The sequence below is a fragment of the Chelonoidis abingdonii genome, chromosome 15 (genome assembly GCF_003597395.2).
Source record: "Chelonoidis abingdonii isolate Lonesome George chromosome 15, CheloAbing_2.0, whole genome shotgun sequence".
Taxonomy (NCBI): Eukaryota; Metazoa; Chordata; order Testudines; family Testudinidae; genus Chelonoidis; species Chelonoidis abingdonii.
This window is the reverse complement of record NC_133783.1, coordinates 43,494,538-43,518,415: the sequence shown is the minus strand read 5'-3', so window position 1 is coordinate 43,518,415 and position 23,878 is coordinate 43,494,538. Positions and strand designations below refer to the sequence as shown.

Below are 23,878 nucleotides of genomic sequence, written 5' to 3'. Positions count from 1 at the left end.
TTCACAAACTATCTGCTTCATCTGGGTCTTCGCCTATTTATTGTTCGTGGTGTGTGAATAGGATCCTAAATTGCATGGTATTGTTCCCTGATGTGATGACAAAGGGCTGATCTAAATGAAAGAATTATCGTTGGTTTAGCTAAATCAATTTTAAAGCAAACTAGCTAAACTAGTGCAAACTTTTAATGTATGTGCACTTAAAATGGGTTAGCTTGATTTGGGAAATACCAATTTAAGCGAAACTAATTTAAGTGAAGATGAACGTTGAGCTATCAATTTTACGGAGAATTGAAACTCAGCTACAATGAGAAAATCTTTGTGGACAGAAAGCTAAGATATTATCCAACTCCAAAGGAGAATCTGTTGCAGTGTGTTAATAAACTTTTCATAACTTTATTCTAGGTTGGTACAGAGGTTACACATTAAGAAAAAAATCAAAAAAGGTAAATGTTCTATTCCCAGTTCAAATTCATTTTCTCTTGTAACAAATATCTGTTATAAACATGTGTCAGATTCATTTCTATATTGGAACTTTGTTAAAAAGTCAACTAAGAACTTTTATATAACTTAAAATCTAGTTGATCTGTTATGCTAATGTTAGCTTCATGTTCTGTTAAATACTGAATTACTCATAAAATGCAATTACATCTTGCAAAGTGATAGCATTGTGATTTTCAGCCATTCTCTGTGAAAGATGGAGTAATCTTGCTTTCTGCAATGCAGTTTTGCCTTGTTGTTGGCTTGAACTGAGCATAAAATATCTGTTGACGGCACATTCCAAAACAAGAAAGGAAACAGCTGAACTATTGCCTATAATGTTGCATTTTAATTTTATTTTTTGGGGGGAGGGTTATTTTATAATAGTGCTTAACCAGAATTAAAGATTAATAGTCTTGATTTTTAGCTTTTTAAAATAAAAATGTTTAGAAATACATATTTGCATATCCTTCTGCATGTCTAAAAGTAACTAAAGTAATTACATATTGAATTCTGTGGTAGGCCTCTCCCATTTCCTAACCTTTTGATTTTTCTATTCCTTTTCGTTGTTTTTCTTTTGGGGTGGTATGTTAAATTCATTTGAAGTAAAACTTCAAGAATGTGCTTCACTAAATTCTAAGCAGTGGATTTTTAAGTTGACTGAAAATAATTCCAGGTGCTGCTGTATTGATCTGATTGCTGCTAAATGTAGCAAGTCCTAAAAAACTTCTTTTGTTTTGAAAGATCTTACTAGTTTGAGAGAGATTTCCTATATTTAAAATGGGGAATTCCTGCAGAATCCTTTTTTAATTGGGTGTTGGTGTGGTGGAGACTCACCTGTCCTAAATTAATGCTGGTGCATCTTGATTGATTGTATTTGTATTGCTCCATGTAGAAAAGCTTCTGAATGCTGACAGTGTTAATACCTATGTATTCTTACTCTTTCTCATTCCATTTCCAACCCTCTGCTTTCTTAAGGATTGGAGCTAAGTAGAGAGAGAGAACTTCTTCCTATTACAATACCCTGGGCTTTCTGTTTCCTTTGCTTTCTTGGCTTGTGTCTAGATTTTGCAGCTGACCCTTTTCTTGCTTGCACATCCCATCCTTGACCTCCTGAGACTCTCTCTCCTCTGACCTGTGTCTCTTGATTGTTCCTGTGGCACTTGGCATTTTCTCCTCCTTTCTGAGTCTGTTCTTCAACTGTTATTCATTCCTTTCCCCCCATCCCTCTTGTGTATCTAATGTGTTTCATATTCAAAGGATTGGGGTGGAAGTTAAAAAGAAAGTTAATCACTCAAGGACTGTAACTTGGATCCCTCAGTTAAATTAACTTGTGTGGGGGTTATGTTAAAGTGACACCAACCTATGAAAAGTTAATGTTAATATGTGCGTGAATACAGAATTTTACAGCTTTTGCACAAAATTTGGTTCAGTTATGCTTCTCTACCTTTGAGAGCTAGTCTAGGTAACTGGAAAACTTGCTGAGGTAAAATAAAATCTATCCATATTTATTAGTGTTGGTACTGAGTAAGATCTGAAACATAGCTTAGATCAGGAGTTGGCAACCTCTGGCACGTGGCTCGCCAGGGTGCTTACTGTGGCAGGCTGGGCAAGTTTGTTTATCTGCCGCGTCGGGAGGTTCGGCCAATCGCGGCTCCCACTGGCCGTGGTTTGCTGTCCCAGGCCAATGGGGGAGGCGGGAAGCCACGGCCAGCACATCCCGCGCCACTTCTTGTGTTGAATTGAGTTGAACTGTTTTTGTTAATGAACCAGACCTAGCGATGAGTCTATATGCATTCTTCTGGGAACTGAGTTGGGGAACCTGAGGCAGTAGATACATGAGCAGAGGGGGAAGTGCATCTCCTTCCAGGCCACTGTACTTTAACTATGGAGCTAACTCTACTGAATAATGCAGTTTTATAAAGATTATATATAAAGTTATAATGGTTTTAAAATACATATACAAAATCAAATTCAGATCTGAGACATTCATAAAATAGCCTTTCTATTTAATGCTATTGAATAGAATATGAAAAATTCTGTGCAGAACAGAGTGTAGCTATTTGTTAGATAATAATTAGTATGAATGTATGTATGTCTGGTTACTTATATATATATATAAAAAAAACCCTAACTCTTTTTCCCCCCAAAGGGCATATTTCCTGCTTCCTATATTCAGCTTAAAGAAGCAATAGTTGAAGGAAAAGGGTGAGTTGAGACTTGAAGTTTAACAAGAATAAAATTTCCTATTTGTGGAAATACAATCTCTGTGCTCTTATGAGATAGGCTAATACCTCATTTCCTATTGGCTAATGAAAGGATGTGCTGAACACTTCAGAACTGATTCATAGATCTAAAGGCGAGAAGGGAACCATTAGGAACAAATGTCTGACTTCCTGTGTACCTCAAGCCATAGGTTTTCATCCATTGATTACTGCACTGAGCATGATAGCTTTTAGTCTTGATTTAAACGCTCCAAATGATGGAGAGTTTATTGCATTCCTTGATAATTTACTCCCGTGGTTAATAATTACCCTGACTATTGAGCAGTTGAGTTTCATTTTCAGTTTCATTGTCTCTGACTTCAGTTTCCTGCCATTGGATCTTATGCCTTGCTCTAGTAGGCTAAGGATGACTCTAAGAGCAGATATATTCTCATTATGTAGGAACTTGTAGATCAGTGTTTCCCAAAGTTGGGGCACCACTTGTGCAGGGGAAGCCCCTGGTGGGCCGGGCCAGTTTGTTTACCTGCCGCGTCCGTGGGTCTGGCCGATCACACTCCCACTGGCCACAGTTCACTGCTCCAGGCCAATGGGAGCTGCTGGAAGTGGCGGCCAGTACGTCCCTTGGCCCGCACTGCTTCCAGCAGCTCCCATTGGCCTGGAGCAGCGAACTGTGGCCAATAGGAGCCACAAGTGGCTGGACCTGTGGATGGGGCAGGTAAACAAACCGGGCTGGCCTGCCAGGGGCTTTCCCTACACAAGTGGCATCCCAAGTTTGGGAAACATTGTTGTAGATGTTCGAGTCAGTTATTGATCTTTTCTTGAATAAGCTAAGTAAACTTAGCCCCTCATGGTAAGGTATCTGTCGTTGCCTTGCTGAGAAGCATTTCTACAAAAGATTGTCATCTCCATCGGTGAATCCCAGTGCCAAATTTTGTGGTGTTGTGTACATTCCACTGTCCTGAGTTCACTTGCCTGCAGACATTTTGAGCTATTATATAAAAGCAATTTATACTAATGAAACAGTGCTATATTGATATGTATAAATTTGAACTTTGTTACCAAGTTACTGTACATGTGTATTAAAGGTCATAATACTGTTATAGAATATCATTTAAAAAAGATATTTGTGAAACAAAAGTAATATTGAGTGGAATTGATGAATGACTAGCCAGATATGAACTTTGGTGCAAAGAATTAAAATATTTCCTCCTTTTTGCCTGATCTTTTTTTAACCCTCTTAAATATGTAAATGATAAAACTACTAATCATATGATTACTGCATAATGGCATCTTCCTGGCTGATTAGAAAACTGCCACTAAGTGCTGCACTTCTGACATGCTAAAAGAGCTAACTGTTGTTCCATACTCGGATGATGCACTATTTTAAAACAGTCATCTAGAGACACCAGTGGTGAAGACCTACAAAACACGTTTTTCCTGTGTAAAAACAGTATTTTGCTAAAGGATCAATCATAATGGCATGGTGTCATACATGCCACATAACTGGCTTTCCCCCAATCAGTTCCTACAAAATTAGTACATTAATACATTACAAAAGAAGTAACTAGTGTGATACACATGGAATGTTAAAATTTGTGGAAAGAATACTTATCTCTCACATAGTGCTTTTCATCAGTAGATCAACATTGTTTCCCCATTTATAGATGGGGAAACTGAGGGAAAGACGTGAAGTGAGAGTTGTGCAAGGTCACACTGCAGGCCAGTGGCAGAGTCAAGAAGGGAACCCTGGTGTCCTTAATCCCAGTCCAGAGCTCTGTGTAATAAGCTACATTCCTTCTGGCATATAGTGATATATTGTATAACTTGTAATATGTTTGTATTTTCTTTTGAACCCTGTTGTCATGGAATTGGGTTTGAAACTTAGCAATAACCAATCGTGTCTCCAAACTGGACTATATTAACCATTTTACTATTCTACCAAAATTTGTTTTTGCAAACTTTAGACAGCATGAAACAGTCGTACCTAGTGAGCTCCCACTGATCCAGGAAGTTACCACAACACTACGAGAGTGGTCCATAATATGGCGGCAACTATATGTGGTAAGTAAAATACGCTAATTTTTTTCTCAATTTATTCTGGACTTTGACTTGGATGGAAGGAAGGAGACAAGACAATTTAAAAAATCAGGAATAGCAGAATATAAGGTACATAGAGTCTGTTTAACCAAGGCCACTCTTCCCTTTCTCTTACTCTCCCAAAGTAGCTCGGAAACGCATTTTACAAAGCTATTTTGGGGCTTCTGTGACAAGGCTACCTGAATCAGGTGTTTGGCATACCTCCCCATACTGAACCATGCTCTGAAAACCTTGGATATGATATGCAGGGTCAGGGACTTGGAGAGCAGGTCTTGGTATAGCAGTATCTTGTGTTATTATGAGACCACGGTATGCAGTAAGAGCTGAGAAATGATGCAACATAATTTAGTAACATGTCTGCCTGTGATTTCAGTCACTGCACCAAGAGGTAATGATATGAGCAGGTCACCCTGGAGGGCTGGCTTTTTATTTTTTTTAGACCATATCAGATTTTTTTTTTTAAAGTAAGGAGAAATGTTTGGGCCTATCAGACTTTTCATTGATATTCAGTGCCAATTAATATCAGCTCATGTATTATTATTATTATTTATTATTATACACAGTGCAGATGAGTAGTGTTTACTGGCTAGGGGTTGAGTTAGGATTTGATCGTACCAAACTCTCCAAACTTCATATCATGAGACTTCAAATGAAATTTCAGCTGTGTCCAAAAAGGAATCAGAAAATAGTCTCCATTCTCTCGGACCCTGTAAAATAGGAACAGATTTAGAATCAGGGATTCAAATTTGAAATCTGTTTTCCCTGAATTTAAAAATGGTTTGGATTCAGGGCCAGTTTTGGCCCAGATAGCTTTGCAGTACTGGGGGTAATATAATACAACATATTTTGAAACTTAATACAATAGCTACCTCATCCTGGACAGTGTTACTATGACACCGGAATAATGGAAAGGAGCTGCGCTGTTTTCTATTCTTTTATAGGTGCCATAGTTAGATATCTCATAATGGATGTTTCAAGGCTACATCATTGTTAAATTATTTGCAATCTTCAGACTGAAGGAACTATAGAACTATAAAGTAGTGTAGGATCTAGCTGTTTGTTACATACTTGTTGTGTGATCAAGTGATGAAAGATCCCTATTATAATATTTATCTTTAAGGGGGAGAGATGCAAGGTTGTTATGACAAATTCAGAAAACTGAGTTTAACTTTTGTGAGGGTTAAAATATCCTTAAAATGCATCAATATAGGCCTTTTTGGCATATAAAATACTAATGGACAAATTAAATTACTTTATTTGGTTAGCACAGATTTTAAATTCTCAGTCTTGATTATTTTCCTATGCATAAATTCTAAGTGAAAAGTTAGTATTCATTAATTAAACCAGTATGTTAATGTCTGTCTGACACGTACAAAACTTCTTAAAATTCAACAGCTGTGTTCTATGCATGCTTGTTTTTGATTACACAGTAGCATCTTACAAATGTACAGCAATACACATTAATCGTCTGTCAGATTAACTGAAAAACTACAAGCTTGGAGTTAGCTATAAATATTTTGTGATGATCTGGGCAGTTTCAGATAGTCAGCTTGTGCTTAAAATAGTGATTTTAAAAAAAATACGGCTGAAATGTAAACAGTATTATTGTAGTCTAATACCATGTTAGAGGAGATGCAGCATCCCAGTGCTCTTAGTTTAAGGTCACTACAAATGGAAGATTAGCAGACCCATTTTCTTTAAAGAAAATGGGAAATTTCCACTTCAAAGTATGTTCTTTGCTATTTGATGCAAAATTTCTAGATGTCACGAACAGCTGTATGAAATGTATATTATGTTAATTCTGTTTTTATGGCAAAAGTAAAGTGAGATTTTGAGAACATAACTTGGGAAAAGTGAAGATAACAAGGAAATAAATTACTACCTGAGTGTGGTAATGAGCATGTTTCACATAAAGGGACACTTAAAAGAAGCTAGAAACTTCGAAGGTGATGCGAATGATGCAAACTCCACTGCAGTCAGTGGAAATGTTCTGATGGACTTCTGTGGGCTTTGGATGAGGCCCACAAAAGGGAGGGAAGGGGAGACACATTACATCTCATTCTCTGAGATGTAATATGATGCAGTTGAGGCTAGAGAGAGGGATTGAGAATATCAGATACAAGTGAATATAAAGTAGAAATTGGACATGATACTAGAGCAAAAATGCTTTTCTGGTGCAAGAAAAGGATGTGTGGGACAGGACCTGGAAGGAACAAAATATAAAAAGGGCAGAATTGGGAAAAATAACTAGGAAGAACAGAATGAGAAATGACCCTAGGTCCCCTACAGGCTGTCTCCTTCACACCCCCAGTAACTTTCCAGACTCTCTCCTTGAACCCCTAAAACAGCTCATTCTATACTCTGATCCCAGTGGCTTCCCTATTTCCTCCCAAACTTCTAAATTATGTAGGCATCAGAGTCCTGCCAACCCCCTGCTTTCATTGCTTGGGAGCATTCAGAGGGGGAAATCAGCGATTCTTTCTCAACTTGGATGCACATGGAGCTGCACAAAACTTAGCATAGTTGGTTGTGAAGTAGGGGGCATGGGAGGGGGAAGTTTGTCAGAACCTCCTTCCTACCCGCATATACTTCTCTTATACCAATTAAACCATTGAAGAAGGGTGCCTAAAATGTGAAGTACTAATTCTGATATTAAATATATAGCATCTCTTACATATGAACAGCCTCCCCATAGAAGCAAGTATCTGATCATATTGCATACTGCTTTAAATTTAGAACTCCTTATTGAACAGGGAATGCATGCTGCTGTCTTTGGCAGGAATTCATTGAAACGACATGCCACAGTCATTGTTGTGGTTATAAAGTGAATAGATAAATTGAGTCAAATGCTACATTCTGAGCCATTGATTTGTGGTCCATGTCTTACAGATAATGCTTGCATTACATAACAAAATTTGATTAATCTCTGAAAGAATCATGGGTGGCCTTCCCAAAGGGGAACTAGGTAGAATGAAAAGGTGGTTTATAGATTTATAGAGTTTAATACCAGATAGAACTGTGAGATCATCTAGTCCAGAGGTTCTCAAACTTTATTGCAGCGTGACCCCATTCTGACAAAAAAAATTACTACACGACCCCAGGAGGAAAGACTGAAGAGTGTCAAGCCCCCTTGCCCAGGGAACACAAAGCCCAAGCCCCCCACCCACCCTGGGTGGGACCAAAGCCCAAGGCCCCCAGGCCTGGGCCTATAACTTGAGCCCCGCTACTGAGAACTGAAGCCCTCTGGTTTTGGCTTCAATCCTGGGCCCCAGCAAATCTAAGCCAGCCCTGGCGACCCCACTTGGGGGTCCTGACCCACAGTCTGAGAACCCCGATCTAGTCTGACCTTCTGTATAACACAGACCATTACATTTCATCCAGTTATGCCTTTATTGACCACAGAAACTTGTTTGCCTAAAGTTAGTGGTTCTCAGACTGTGGGGCGGGCCTCCCAAGGGAGGCACAGGAATGTGTCAAAGAATGTGTGAGCTGTGTGCGTGGTTTTGTGTGGTGTGTGTTTAGGTTTTTTGGAAGAGCTCTGGCTGTCAGCCCTGTGTGGCTGGGGCTCATGCAAAAGGGCCATGCATAACCGGGACGTGGGGATAAAGGAGACAGCTGGAGCCTTGCTGCTTGGTCTCTCCTCCCCCCTCCTCCCGAATTCCTCACCTGGAGGCGGCAGAACTCGGGCTGTCAACCCCCGGGTGGCAGAAGTAATGCCAAGGTAAGGGTGGCAATGGGGCGCTAAGTCTGCTGTGAAAAGCAATATTGACGAATAGCACTTTTCACATTGCCACCCTTACTTCTGTGCTGCTGCTGATGTGATGCTGCCTTCAGAGCTGAGCACCCAGCCAGCAACCACTGCTCTCCACTCTACCTTCAGAGCTGGGTGGCAGTAGAGGTACTTGGGGTGGGGTTGAGGGGAGGGCATAAGCGACTACAGACTCAAAGAAGGAGATCCTAGTCCAGCAGTTCTCAGATTTACTTGATTAAAGTGTACCTTCCAGAAAGGCATCCAGTCTTGATCCACAGACATTAAGGGATGGAGAATCTACTACTATTCTTGGTAGCTTGTAATCTATTCTTGGTAGCTTGTTAGAAAAATTGTGCTTAATTCTAATTTTAATTTGTCTGGCTTTGACTTCTAGCCTTTGGTTTTTGTTATGCTTTTCTCCACTAGATTAAAGAGTCCTTTAGTACCTCGTATTTTCTCCCTGTGAAGGTGTTTATACACAGCAATTAAGTCATCTTCTTTTTGATAAGCTAAACAGATTGAGCTCTTGCAGTGTCTCATTTCCTCCAGCCGTCAGATGTTTTTTTTTCTTTTCTACACCAACAACTTTTCAACGTTCTTTTTGAAAGGTGGACCCAAGAACTGTAGCTTAAGCTTGAGCACTTCGTTATACCTTCTGGTCCTTGAGGGACTGATAAATAGCATTGAGCCTGATCATGGCCTGCATGGGAGACCTCAGTGAAATATCTTGACTGCAGGAAGATGCTGGCAATTCCTTTTTGGATCAGTACTGAACTGGTGGCCTAGCATGTACTGCGTGACATTGTGATTTTGGAAGTGCTGTCTTTCTGATCAGATATAAGTGAGGTTCTAACTAGGGTTGTCACCCCCTGAGGTATTAAAAAAAAAAAAAAGACTTCCAGGATGATCCTGAGTCCAAAAAACTAAAATTGGACAGCTGACAGTGTGTACTGAAAACTCTTACAGATTTCCCAGGACAGCTGTGTCAAAAAGGGACAATTCTGGGAAAACCTGGGTAGGTGGCAACCCTAGTTCTGATTACTTCTCATCTTTTTAAATATATCATAGTCTCTTTTTTAAGAATAGGGAGGTTAACCCTGGTTTGCTGCCAAATGGCAACTGTGGTAAGTAATCTGCTTAATAGCCACTGTAGTTTCTCAGCTGGATCTAATTAGGGCCCTACCAAATTCGTGGCCATTAAAAATGTGTCATGGACTGTGAAATCTCATCTCCCTCTCCCTCCCCGCCCCCAGTCTGGTCTTTTTGTGTGCTTTTCCTCTGTAGATTTCATAGGGGATACCAGCATGTCTCAAATTGGGGATCTTGACCAAAAAAGGAGTTGCAGGGGGATTGCAAGGTTATCTTAGGGGGTTCATGGTATTGCCACCCGTACTTTTTGTGGTGCCTTCAGAGCTGGGCAGCTGGAGAGCAGCGGCTGTTGGCTGAGAGCCCAGCTCTGAAGACAGCATCCTGCCAGCAGCAGTGCAGAAGTAAGGGTGGCAATACCATACCACGCCATCCTTACTTCTGCGCTGCTGCTGGTGGCAGCTCTGCCTTTAGAGCTGGGCTCCTGGCCAGCAGCCTCCACTCTCCAGCTGCCCAACTCTGAAGGAAGTGCTGCCGCCAGCAGCAGCCCAGAAGTAAGGGTAACAGTACTGCAACCTCCCCTAGAAAAACTCTGCGATCCCCTTCCTCCTACAACTTCTTTTTGGGTTAGGACCCCTACAATTACAACACTGAAATTTCAGATTTAAATAGTTGAAATCATGAAATTTATGATTTTAAAAATCCTATGACCGTGAAATTGAGTGAAATGTACTGTGAATTTGGTAGGGCCCTAAATATAACATTCACTTGCTGTCTTAACTGTTGTGTAGCATTGCTGTGCACTGTTAAGCAACCACTGCATCTCGCTCCAGAGGTGGCCCTGTTTCATGGTTGCCAAAGTTTAATCCTGTGTGTATTTATATAAATACTATCAGAGAAATTACTTCTTCCCTCTCAAATATGGAATTCCATCTCCCTGTCCCCTGCTTTCTACCTTATTTTCCCCTCCCTAAAAATGTTATACTGCTCTGAGGTGCTGGAGAGCCTATATTCAGTTCTGAGCTAGACAGGTTTAAGATCTGATCTCTTGCAGCCCTAGAGCACTGTTAACAGGTATTCAATATCATCATAAATCCAGAAACACCTCTTCTTTTAATGGTAGAACAAGTCCATCACACCCACCCCAGTAAATTATACAGTATTATATTAGTCTTTAAAACCAAAGTGTTCTTTCCTGTATTATTCTTCTAACGTCACTGCTGTCAGTCTGTCCTTTTGAATTCTGTGTATATAACCAAATAAACAAAAAAGATGTTTATAAACAAATAATCATATAAATAAAAAAGATGCCTTAATCCTAAATGATTCACTGTATTGAATAAATCATGGTCAATGTTTTAAAGGAACTTTAGTCTCCTAAATCAGTATTTAGGCACCTAAATAAGAGGCCAGACTTTCAAAAGTGCTGGGAACCCAACAGTTCCCATTGAGGGGACAGCTGCATGCTCAGCACTACTGGAAACCAGGTTTCTAATTTTGGAGCCTAGCGTAAGACACCTAGTTTTTAATTTGCCATATAAAAACTCTAAAATGTGCTCTGTTGTTTACCTTTTTAAAATAACATTGACAGTCTTGTTTAACTATTTCATTTTCAAACAGCAAGATAACAGAGACATGTTCCACAGTGTACGACACATGATATATGATCTTATTGAATGGAGATCACAGATACTCTCTGGAACTCTACCCCAAGATGAGCTCAAGGAACTGAAAAAGAAAGTGACTGCCAAAATAGATTATGGAAACAGGTTTGTGATGGCTACTTCATAGTGTGTGCTTCTTGAGCAGGTGGGGAGAATCAGCCTTGTCGTATTATATAGCAGTTTGAAGGCACCGCATATGGATGAAGAAAGTAGTTCTGTAAGGAGTAGTACTTGTATTTTAATTAGCAATCTTTTTAGAGCAGCAAAGAGTCCTGTGGCACCTTATAGACTAACAGACGTATTGGAGCATGAGCTTTCGTGGGTGAATACCCACTTCGTCGTGCGTGATATGAGGTGCCACAGTACTCTTTGCTGCTTTTACAGATCAAGATTAACACGGCTACCCCTCTGATACTTGAATCTTTTTAGAGTACGACGAAGTGGGAAAAATTGCAGTATAAAAGCATTTTTGATACAGTACAAATTATAATTTGTGTACTAAAATCTTTCTGTTACGCTGTCACTCATAAACTTTGTGACACCATCGATTTGATGTCAGATTAAAACTATGGTTTTTTTGAGGTCAGATGAAAGATATAAATGTTCCTGTCTTTGAAAAACCTTTGACAATTTCACATAAACTGTTGCTGCCTCTCTAGTATCATCAGCTGTTTGCACTCTGAACTTGTTAATGCCCTCATGCAGTGCTAGAGGATTTGTCTGGGAAATGTGGGGTATCTCATTGTGCTGTTGCTTGTGTAGTATCTAGGTTGTATTAATGGTTATACTGTTAAAAGTTGATTAGATTTCATAAGCATTTATATTCATCCAGAAGATGAGGATAACAACCAGAAATGACAACTAAATAATGACAGATATTACAATGGAACATGCATCAAATATGTCAGCAACTTAGATGAGGTGCCATTTGATTTAAGGCTAAGCCTCCTGAAAACTATTTGGATGGAAGGAATGTTGTGTTTGAAAATTGAACTAGTTAGCTGTAGATTAAATCATCCCATGGGAAGGAGGAATGTTATACAACTCAATTGTGACATTATTTTTAATTGAAAGCGAGGAATCTTTCCTAGCTTATACAAAAAATTGGAATCTAGTCAAAGTAGCATTCTCAATAATGAGAAGGTGGGGTAATATAAGGTTATTGAACTCCTGGGGATGGAAGATTGATCATCCAAACTTTCTTTAATTGCCACTGTAGTATGACTAGCTCATGAGAATTCAGCTATTTGTGCTTTGCTACTTAAATACTGCAGGTTCTTCAATTCTTGTGCTCATATACTTTTTCAACAAAAATAGTGATTAAAAAAAATCACTAACTCCATTCAGTTGGTCATTTAGCATTTATAATCCAAGATGCTGTCTGTTGTACCCCAGTAGACAGTTAACCAGATGTTGTTGATATTATTTGTGTGGCTACTGTATTTTACCATCTGGTTAAGGAGTTGGTTAAAGTTATTCTGAATAACGTCCAGATGCTCAGTGTTCAGCACAATAGAACATTTTGTACTGTGTCTTTTATTCATAATGTTCTGATGGACTAATTAAGTGATCAAAACATTCCCTGTAGAGTAGGGGAGAGAATTGAATTTGAACTTCTGAGTAAATATGCAGATTTAAAAGGGTGCAGTACCTTTCTAGTGTAGCCATGTATCATGTTTTGCTTAAAATGAAATAAAATGACAATTTCTAATATCCAGACATAAGAAATATACATTATGCATTAAATATATACTCTCTGGATTTCATGTATTTGCTTACTTTTTCCATTGTTTCCTGAAAGTAATTATATGAATGGGCTTCTATATAAAAAAAGGCAGGATATTAATTTTATTTGTGTTGTGATAATCAAAAACTTTACCATCGTGGATTTATGGACTTTTGTTTTTTAAATGGGTAGATATGAGATTATGAGACTGGATCAGTTTATTGTGTATCACTGACAGGTTTCTTTTTGGGGTTGAAAAGCTGATTGTAAACAAAATGAAACACTTGGGAACAACTCCTTCGTCATTGACATGTTTTTACAAATGTCACCTGTAAGTAGGGTGACCAGATGTCCGATTTTTATAGGGACAGTTATGATTTTTGGGTCTGTTCTTATATAGGCTCTTATTACCCCTCCACCCCCTCCCGATTTTTCACATTTGCTGCTGGTCACTTACCTGTAAGTTAAAGAGAAATGAAAAGATAAAGTCAAAGTAGTTTCTGCTCCTGTTCATTTGACAATCTGCGCCACTAGGTTTCCACTCTGTTCATAGTTGCAAGGCGGAATGATCAGTCACTGAGTATTAGATTATTCCTCTGCACCCCCACCCCCGCCCGGCTACACTCTTCTAGACACCGGGTGGCTCCTGTGCTTTCCTGATCTCCAGGCAGAAGTATTTGGCTCCTCACAGAGCAGACAACTGGCTAAATCTGTGTGCCAGATATTTCCAGTGGCAGGCTCCTGTAGCCACAGTTGTTGTAAATCCTCTCATCCGGCTTCCAAATCTAGGCTAGGAGTGTCTCTGCCCTCTCACGGCAAGCAGAAGAGGGTGTCATGTCCACACCTGTGGCAGCAGTGGCAGATGAGGATGCTGTGCCTGCTCTTTATCTCAGGCTTCAAGCGGAGAGTCCAGCTCCTCACCAGGTAGCTCTCCTTAGGAGCTGAAGCCAGTCAATGCATATTGCAAGGTTTCCTGAACTGTCCTCTGGCAACCCCACTGTCTTTAGCACTCATGTTCCACTCCAGGGCAAACAGTATTTCAAAGACTGTCACAGACTCAGTTGGGCACCCTCTTGCTGGCTACCCTCCAAACTTGGAGGGAATCCAAGCCTCTGTGTCCCTGGATGGGGTAAGCCTTTCAAGCCTGAATGGAATCCAGTCATTCTTCTAATCTCTGGGTCCCTTGGCACAGGCTCTGGGTGCAGATTTCCTGTCAGCACCTCATCCTGAGAGCTGGAAACTGCTGTCCAGCTGCCTAGCCCCTCTGGGCTCAGTTCTGACCCTTCAGATTCCCTCATACTTAAGCACATGTTCTCCCAGAATTCCACCCAAAACGTGTGAACTTTCTGGTTTGCAGTGGAATCTGTGGCATGCAGTAGTTGTAAAGCATTTTACACACAGAGAGGTACAGGTCTAACACATTTGCTCTTTTTGTCATCTGCACAAACCTTCCCCCAGCACTGTACTATTGTGCATGCTTCAAGGACAGATGTAGCCTTTGGTGCAGCTGTTCTTTGATCTCTACTAGATCGGTCATCCTAGCATCCACCCCCAGAAGTTTGGATGCTGCTCGGAACTCGTCTACAGTGAAGGACCCATAGAGACAAACAAGGAGAGATTACTTACCTGTACAGTAACTGCAGTTGTTTGAGAAGTTCTGTTTCTATTAATGCACCACTACCTGTACTTCTTCCCCTCTACTTTGCAGTCCTTCCCATGGCTGGATTGCCTAGTTGAGAAGGAACCAGAGCGGCGATGGGTGCCCCCTCCTCTATATGCCTTTGAATCAGAACACAAGGATGTATAGGCCGCAGACTCAGATCTTGCACGCACTGCTCCCAAATCTCAGGTCAAAAGCCTGACGGTTTGCACACATCTGAAGTGCAGCACCCATAGGGCTAACACATCTCAAAGAACTCCAGTTACTGTACAGGTAAGTAACCTCTCCTTCCCTGGGAAGCCTTCTGGGCTCAGGAAAGAAGGGAGGGCTTCCTGCTTTATGCAGCCTCTAAATGCTAAGTTGCTGGAGACACAGCTGGAGACAAAAGACTCTGACCCATCAGCTCTTCACTATTGATAACTTTCAGCCCCTTCTGTCAGGTGACATCCAGCTCCAGCTCCCTAGTTGACCAGAAAAACCTGTAGGGTGACCAGATGTCCCGATTTTATAGGGACAGTCCTGATTTTTGGGTCTTTTTCTAATATAGGCTCCTATTACTATCCACACACCTACTGGAATGGATATGAGCAACACATGAGTAACCGTGTTTTTTAGCAAACTCCTGATGAAAGGACTGCCAAAACAAGAATTCACAAGAAAACAGGAAAGAGTAATTCCCTGAGGATATTTGGAAGATTAAGACCTTTTCTCTTCCTTAAGGCCTTGGTCAAGATTGTTAGAGAGATTTGGAGGGATATAAACTGTACGTTCTTCGTCCCTTGGTTTTATGACAAGTTCTGGAGCTGGCACAGTGGAAAACAGATGATCCTCCCAAAAGATAGACTGTGTGTATGGGGATAAAAAATCTTTCTGAAGAGGCCAACCCTTGACACTTGGACCCTACTGACAGAAAATTGAACTCTGCCTTAAGGAAAGATAAAGGTCTTCGTATCTCCTTTCCTAGGTCTCATAGCTTTTGCTTCTATGGATTTGTGGATTTCTGAAGGAAAATGAACTGCCTGCCCAGGAAGATTTTTAAAAAAGAAGCTAGAACTCGTTTACTTGACAACCAATTTGTATGTGATACTACTTACTTTGTCCAGATGTTAAATGGGACAGAGCAGAAAGAGATTTTCTCCTCGTCTAAATCAGCTATCTGTGATTACGTATTCAATAATTCTGCAATTCTTGCAGGCCTTTTATGCATAATGATAAGTAATCTGTAACTTTTTACACAGGATTCTTGATTTGGATCTGGTTGTAAGGGATGAAGATGGCAACATTTTAGATCCAGAACAAACCAGCACAATCAGCCTTTTTAGAGCTCATGAAATAGCTTCCAAGCAAGTTGAGGAAAGACTACTAGAAGAAAAGGTAAGATACACTATCCCCAACTGTTATCTTTTTAAATTAAGAATCATGTAAATTAATATGAAAAATAATGATAAAATATAATTAAAACAGGAATTTGGCTTAGTCTTCTGTTTTAGTCCATGAATCATTCTCAAGATCTTGTGTAGCTTATCTTATATGGGCTGCATAACTTACCCACCTCTTAAAAAAATGATTCCTATACTTCAGAAGTGTAAATGTTGATATATTATTTTACCAATAAAATAATGGATGGATTACTGTGAGAGAACTACGAAGATGACATGAGAGAGGAGATGCATATTTAATGAAATTGTATATATTAATGGTGGTTTTTCTTGAGGCTTAATTTAGGATACAGTGTTCTGCTTCAGATCAGTTAATATTTTCATTAGGATTGTATATGAGATCTGTATGCTGAGTTTAAAAATGTACTTGTTGAATCATCTGTGGCAAGTAAAAAGGTTCCCTGATAAATGTGTAGGCAAAGCAAAAATTTTTCAGAATTTAAACTTTCTCTTTAAATTCTCTCTACCAAAGACCTGTCCAAATGTGAACAGTGAAATCTTCTCTTTCTGAGCTTTTATGCAGATGTCTTCGTTGTCTCTGCTGCTACTCACTGGTGTGCCAAGCAGGAGCAGAGTGTAATTAACAAGGCTTTGGATAGGTTGTGGTACAGTTTACAGTCACCATCTTGTTGCTCTTGGGAAAGCTTGAAGCAACAGCAACAGAGGCAGGCCCTAAAGTCATCCATTGTGGAGAAAGACTGAAAAAAACAACAACTAGGGGACGAGCAGAGTAACGGTCCCATCTTCTCCCTCTTCTTTCCTTGCAGCCTGTAGGAGGCCAGGGAAAGAGTAGGAGAGTGGAAACAGAAGGAAAGCTCTTCTGTTCCAGCAGACAAATTTGAAGCTCGCTCCTTTGCTCCATTCTGTCAATTCCCCCTGGGTAGCTAGAAACTAATACAAAACAGAGCTCCAAGGAGGGTCCAGGTAGAGCAGCCTGCCAGAAATCTCAGCACCCTTCCCATTCCCAGTATAGAAAATGGTAAGGGCTGGGGCTTCTTCCCCGTGGAGGGGACACACTCTTCTTTTGCCCTAAATGTTTCAGGTAAACATTTCATAGTGGAAGGGTACGATTTAAGGGTGTGATTCTAGTCGTTAGTGCTGTTTAAATGTGACTGTTTTGTCTCTCTTAAATTACAGTCTCAAAAGCAGAACATTGATATTAACAGACAAGCCAAATTTGCTGCCACGCCTTCGTTTGCTTTATTTGTAAATTTAAAAAATGTAGTCTGCAAAATAGGAGAAGATGCTGAAGTTCTGATGTCTCTGTATGACCCACTAGAATTAAAGTTTATCAGGTTAGTGTTGTCTGTCTGTTGCACTATATATACTTGTTTATCTTGTGTCTGTCTGGAGTTTGGTCAAGTCATAGCAGATTGGAGAGGGCTTTTTGGAAGGTCAGTTTGCTGGGTAAACTTTAGAGAAAGTTAGCTGGGAAGCATGGATTATACAGCACTTCATCTGTTTTATTCAACACAGCAACAGATTAGTCTCCCTTGTTTCAGTAGAAATTTGTGGAGTTCCTTATTGCATTGTCTTTAGTTCCACCTGTGTAGAGGTAAATGACACATGAACAGGACTTGGCTCATTCACTGTTCAGATGCCTTGGCAGTCGTTAGAGAGAGTGAGTGTTCTGGATCCCCTGCTTCCTTACAGGGACTGCATTTTACTAGGCTGAAAAAGAATTGCTCTTCTATTCATATTACATGCAGAAAGCACAGTAGCAGCTGCCCACTGAGTAAATGTTCCTGTGATTGTAATAGGAGTGAAACACACCTGTGATATCAGGTTTAAAGAGACAAAAGAGTATATTACTTTTTGACCCCCATAAAACTTCATCATTAGTATCCATGGCTAATGGATTATAAATTCTGTAGGCATCTTAAAGTTAATGTTAATGCATGTTTGGTTTAGATTTTGAAGTAGGGTTCTATTCTAAACAGTGACTTTAAAAATGCAATTATATGGTGCCAGTTTGTGTCTTACTCAACAGATTAGATCTGGCAATCAGATAGTTGGTTTGTGTTTTTTTCAAATTGCCTGCCATGCAAACTCAAACTGAGAACTGAAAGTCAAGCTGGATACTTTTGGCTCATGCATGACCAACGATAGAACTCAGTTAATTATCCTACTGTTTCATGAGCTGAATAAGAATCCAGCTCATTGTCCCAGAGCTGCACCGTCACTCCTGTATTAACAGGTGTAAAACACCAAAACTAAACCCTCCCCCTACCAAAATTACAAGAAAACCCCAAATATAATTTAGTCAGTAAAATGACAGAAATGGCAGTGTTTACACACAAGGAACAAGCAATTGGGTAAGAAGGTGCTATTTAGTATAATCACTTCACTGAGCAGAATCTCATAGTGCTGAAAAATAGGTTGTTTAATATGAACGTAACCTAATGTTGTAACATCTGAAATCATACATATATATCTAAATACATATCTCTATATATTTTAAAAACCTTGTTCTTACAGTGAAAACTATCTAGTTCGATGGTCAAGCTCTGGACTGCCTAAAGACATAGACAGGCTACATAATCTTCGAGCTGTGTTCACTGTAAGTGTGCTTTTGTTTTTGCAGTGTTTAAAGTGCTTTGTTTCCTATCTTGAAAAATGCTGAAGAGTTAACAGGTAGTAGACTGTCTTTGCAGACTTAAATTTAGGTCCTGGAGAAACTTATAAGTCACTCCTTGTTAATTACTCTCATGCAATTTCTGACAACTGTGGTTCATGTGGGTAAAGGCCAAGTTGAACCTCGGACAATTGTGAAAAAGTTTTAAACTGTTCAAAAATAGTTGGACGCGTTGGCTTCTGTGTAAAAAATTAATGGCTTAAATATTATTGTGAAAATTCTATTGTCACAAGAATAACTTATTCTAATGCTAAAAGGTGACGACTAAAGTCTGAACAACAACTTGTCTTTCTGCTGGCTACTAAGGTAAAACCTGAAATGAATAGGATTCTTATAATGTATGGAAATTAATATTTCTAGGACCTTGGCAGCAAAGACTTGAAAAGAGAGAAAATCAGTTTTGTCTGTCAGATTGTAAGAGTTGGCAGAATGGAACTAAGAGACAACAACACAAGAAAACTAACCTCTGGGCTAAGACGACCTTTTGGAGTAGCAGGTAATCTATTCTCCTTAGTTTTTACATAGTCAGAATTCACTGTAAATAAGAGCTGATTTTAATATTGAATAATTATTCCATGTTTTTGTCAGCTTTTTGGTAAGGGGGAAAAACAAGCTACTAAATCTTTCATGTGTGTCTTAGATACATATGTTACACTTGATGTAATTTCACTTAGGAAGGAAAGATCAAACACACAACTACAAAACGGCGAATAACTGGCTAGGTCATAGTTCTATGGAAAAAGATCTGGAGGGTATGGTGGATCACAAATTGAATAAGAATCAATAATGTGATGCATTTGTGAAAAAAGGCTAATATCGTTCTGGGCAGTATAAACAGGAGTGTTGTATGTAAGACACTGGTGATCGCTCCGCTGGAGTACTGTGTCCAGTTCCGGGCACCACACTTTAGAGAGATGTGGACAAGTTGGGAGAGTCCAGAGGAGAGCTACAAAAATGATTAAAGGTTTAGAAAACCTGGCCTATAGGGGAAGGGTTTAAAAAGCTGGACATGTTTAGTCTTGAGAAAAGAAGACTTGAGGGAATACCTGATAAGTCAAATATGTTAACAGCTGTTAGAAAGAGGACAGTGATCATTTATTACCAACGTCTATTGAAGGTAGGACAACATGTAATTTAATCTTGCAAGAGAGATTTAGGTTAGATATTAGAAATTTTTTTCTAACTATAAGAGTAGTTAAGTTCTGGAATAAGCTTCCAAGGGAGGTTGTGGAATCCCCATCATTGGAGGTTTTTAAGAGTATGTTGGACACACACCTGCCAGCGATGGTCTAGGTTTACTTTGTCCTGTGTCAATGCAGGGGGCTGGACTTGACCTCTTGAAGTCCTTTTCAGCCACAGTTCTATGATTCTGTAGGATTCCGTGTATAGCATCAGGTATTTTAAAACCTAAATGGAAATGTACAAGTGCACTATAGCTTAGAGTTTAAATCAGATTAATTCTCTTACTGCGGAATATACTACCTTTTAAATGTTTGAAACAGCAGAGCATCAACTGGGCTAGAGGTTCTGAAGTCACTCAGAAATAAGTGAGTTAGCTGGTTATGAACAAAAGACAGATACTCAGAATTATTAAGGATAAGGTGCAAAGAGATGAAAGGTCAAAGAAATCACATGATAAAATTGCTCAGATAAATTTGGAAAACACAAATAACTTAATTGTTCACTGCATAGTTACATGAACTCATCATAAGTCCTGTTTCTGTGACCCTTTGTAATTACTTTCAGAAACAAATTACTTTGCCTTTAATAAAAACACAAGCAAAAGAAAAGTATTTTTTTTTTAATGACACACAAAGTTGTGCAAGAATGATGAATGTTAAGATAATATTTTCCAAAATATAAGTAGTAAGTGGGCTTCTAGCTCACATGGCGTACACAGTGAGAAGATTTAAGCATTGATTAATTTAGGGTTTTTTTTTAATGGGCTCTTATTAACATTAAAACATGCACCAAGGAGGTCATCTTTTAAAACAAATTATCCTGGCTTTTGATATCTAAGGGCTTGTCTACATGGAGAAGTTAATGTGCAATAAGCTCGAGTGTGAATTTAAAGCACACTGGCTGCTCTGTGCCAACTTCCTGTGTGGATGAGTGCCTTTGTGTCAATAGCTTAAGGTCCCTTGGGCATATCTTAAGAGGGCCCTTGGGCTTTTTAGCTTAGTCCACAGAAAGTGTGTCCACACGGGCAGTTAGTCCTGAGTAGGTAGTGGTGTCCTCTTCCCTTTATAGATGAGCCCCAAAAGTTCCTTATTATTCCCTACAGTAAAGGGAATTCTTCAAATGCTGAGATAACCATATCTTGAAATTCAGATGTTGAAATTCAAATACGCTCTACCTTGTCCTGTTACACTCTTAAATACAGGACAGCAGTTTACAGCAAATTAAGAGAAATATTCGGACATACAATATTTCCTCATGTTCATTTAGACTAACATGGAATTTTCTCCCATTCAGATTAAAGTAAATTTATATCCCTTCTGTGGTCCAGCCACTACAGAGCAACATAATCACAAAAACTTGAGCAGGTATAAACTTCCCAGCAGAGAGTAATGATAATAATGCACATAGAATCTGAAGACAATGACTGCTCTGTGTGTTTGTGTTCTTTTCAAGGTGGAATTTCATGGCTGGTTGTGTCTGAATGGCTCTCTTCATTATGTCAATGATCTCCTATTTCCTATAGAAATCAAACAGTATCTTGATATAAAGGCCATGTAACTTTTTGTTTGACACAACAAAGAAGAACTTTGGTGGGCTACTATCTTTCATTTTATAATACTGTTCAAGGAGCATATGGCAATGTTACTAGCCAACCTAATGTTATTCTCTCCAGATATCATGTGTAAAGTAGTGACATGATTTGTTTCTATATTTTCACAAAATATTATCTGAACACTATCATAGAAGGACCCAGATGCAAATTATTTCAAAAGCAGTGTATGACCCTTCCTACCTTCATTCATCCTTGCACCTGACTATGCCACATCTCATGGCTATTGAAAATTAAATACAGATTTGAAGACTAATATATTCTCTCTCTCTCTCTCTCTCTTTCGCAAATCAAGAAATAACTTCAGTAATAGTTTTCTTCATCAGGCCAAGCCCTAGGTTAACAAAGTGATTTGTATTGAGATTTAGATCCCTGGAGGCACATGCAACAGTAAGCTTCTCAGTTGTTCTTGTAAGCAGAAGATTAAAGTAATGTCACATGATGGTACATGTGACAAACAAAAGCTTGTATCTGCATCTGCTAGTAGCTTCAGAGGATACCATTTATTTCACTGATGTGAAAATTGAGTCTGTATTTGAAACATGAAACTATTCTGTACAGAACTATACTGGTTTTATGCCATTGTTAATTTCTTTTATTAGAGATGAAGGGACTATAGTACATTGTTTGTTCCCCTTCTCCGCTCCCCCCATTTGTTGACAAATTAAAGCAGTAGCTTTGTTTTTTATTTCAGTAATGGATGTAACTGACATAATTAATGGGAAAGTTGATGATGAGGACAAACAACACTTTATACCATTTCAACCGTAAGTATAAAATAATGTAAAGCATTGTCAGAAGACTTAAGGAGGGTTAAAGATAAAACACTTTTCAATGTCAGTTTTTGAAATTGATTTTACAGTCCACTAATGTTGTGTAGATATTTTGAAGTTTGTAAACTTGCTGCAGATGCGAATTTTAACACATGAGGTCTTAAAAGCATTTTTCCCCTTTCTTAGTTCTTCACTTATTTATTTGGAATGAATAGTGGTGCCAAAAAAAAAAAAAGGTTAACCTATTTCTAAGTGTTTTTTTAGCTTCAGCTTTAAACATGTCTTTCCATTTTTGTCTGTGAAGGAGCCTGAAACTAACTAACTAGGCCCAGGGTTTTTGAGATAGATGTTTTAAGCTTCTTTCTTTTATATGTTACTAGTTCCAGTATAGTCAAAGTTGGTAATGACCAAAAGCTGTTACCATCTGATGGATGTTAAGTGTCCTTTATGAAATGAGTTGGTTGTATCAGGTGCCTGTCCATGTGACTAAATCACCACCATAATTAGCACTAATTGGCAGATAATTAAAGACACAGAAACCAAAGAATGAATGGGCACAGGAACTGAAATAACTCCTCATAGGTATAACTAGTTTTTCAGCTCTTTTAAGGATTTTGGTGTGGCAGCAAGGGGAAGGTTGCACTGCTTTTACAAGTGCTGTGGGTGGTGTTTTATGGATAAATGGGATCATGGTCTACTAGACGCTCAGTTTGGCAGCTTTCATGAGTACTAAATTCTCTAAAAGGCTTTTAAAGAAGAAGGTGAAATAAAAGGAACCACTATGCCATATGAGACTTCATACAGTGTTATCAGATATTTTTAGGATTAAAAGAAAGCACTGAAATGTACTGTCAAAGGTCAGATGTAGATTTTACTCTGAAATTCTTAATCTGTTTTTGTGTGTTGAATAAGTCTGAATGTTTGTATTTGTGTGTGTGTGTGTGTGTGTGTGCGTGTGTGTAGATAGGTTTTCTTCCTTTTTAAAGAAAAAAATAGTCCTTTTTAGAAGTGTGAGCTTAGTATTAACAGAGGAATTAAAATGTGTGGGGATTTTAAAGATTCCAATTTTAATATCATAAAATGAGGTGAGGAAGGTTCAGTGGGGGTATATAAAGTACATCCCCATTAAAATCTGAATGCTCAGTTTTATCATTGTTGAATGTCGTGTTGTTGTAGTTGTGTTTGTCCCAGGATATGAGAGACAAGGTGGGTGAGGTGATATCTTTTATTGGACCACTTTCAGCTGGTGAGAGACAAGTTTTGTTCAATAAAAGATATTACCTCTCCCATCTTGTCTCAGCTTTACTATTGTAAGAAATGTGGGCCACAATGCTGTTTTTATATAGCTGAGTTCCCTTTTGACTTAATCTACTTCTAGATTTCATGAGGTTTGTTTTTTTTTAATAAATCTAGAGAGCAATAGACTAAAATAACGTAACATCAAATAATTTCAATTTGGAAACTAGGCCTTATTAAAAAGTGCAAGAGTTAGCAAGGATGTTTGGGAAGCTTAACAGAAAATTTTAGATTGCAGAATCAGTGGAAAGAAATTAG

General features: G+C 38.9%; 1 protein-coding gene across 3 annotated transcripts in view; it reads left to right on the top strand.

Moving 5' to 3' along the window:
• Positions 1 to 23,878, top strand: part of DOCK1 (dedicator of cytokinesis 1) — a 570,673-nt gene that overhangs the window by 56,144 nt on the left and 490,651 nt on the right. For all 3 annotated transcript variants that reach the window (XM_032801591.2, XM_032801590.2, XM_075072746.1), the window contains exons 3-11: positions 403 to 443; positions 2,630 to 2,685; positions 4,667 to 4,763; positions 11,257 to 11,405; positions 15,925 to 16,060; positions 17,263 to 17,420; positions 18,604 to 18,685; positions 19,121 to 19,256; positions 22,246 to 22,318. In XM_032801591.2, coding sequence (XP_032657482.1) covers positions 403 to 443; positions 2,630 to 2,685; positions 4,667 to 4,763; positions 11,257 to 11,405; positions 15,925 to 16,060; positions 17,263 to 17,420; positions 18,604 to 18,685; positions 19,121 to 19,256; positions 22,246 to 22,318 — 928 coding nt within the window. The remainder of the gene's footprint in view (positions 1 to 402; positions 444 to 2,629; positions 2,686 to 4,666; positions 4,764 to 11,256; positions 11,406 to 15,924; positions 16,061 to 17,262; positions 17,421 to 18,603; positions 18,686 to 19,120; positions 19,257 to 22,245; positions 22,319 to 23,878) is intronic.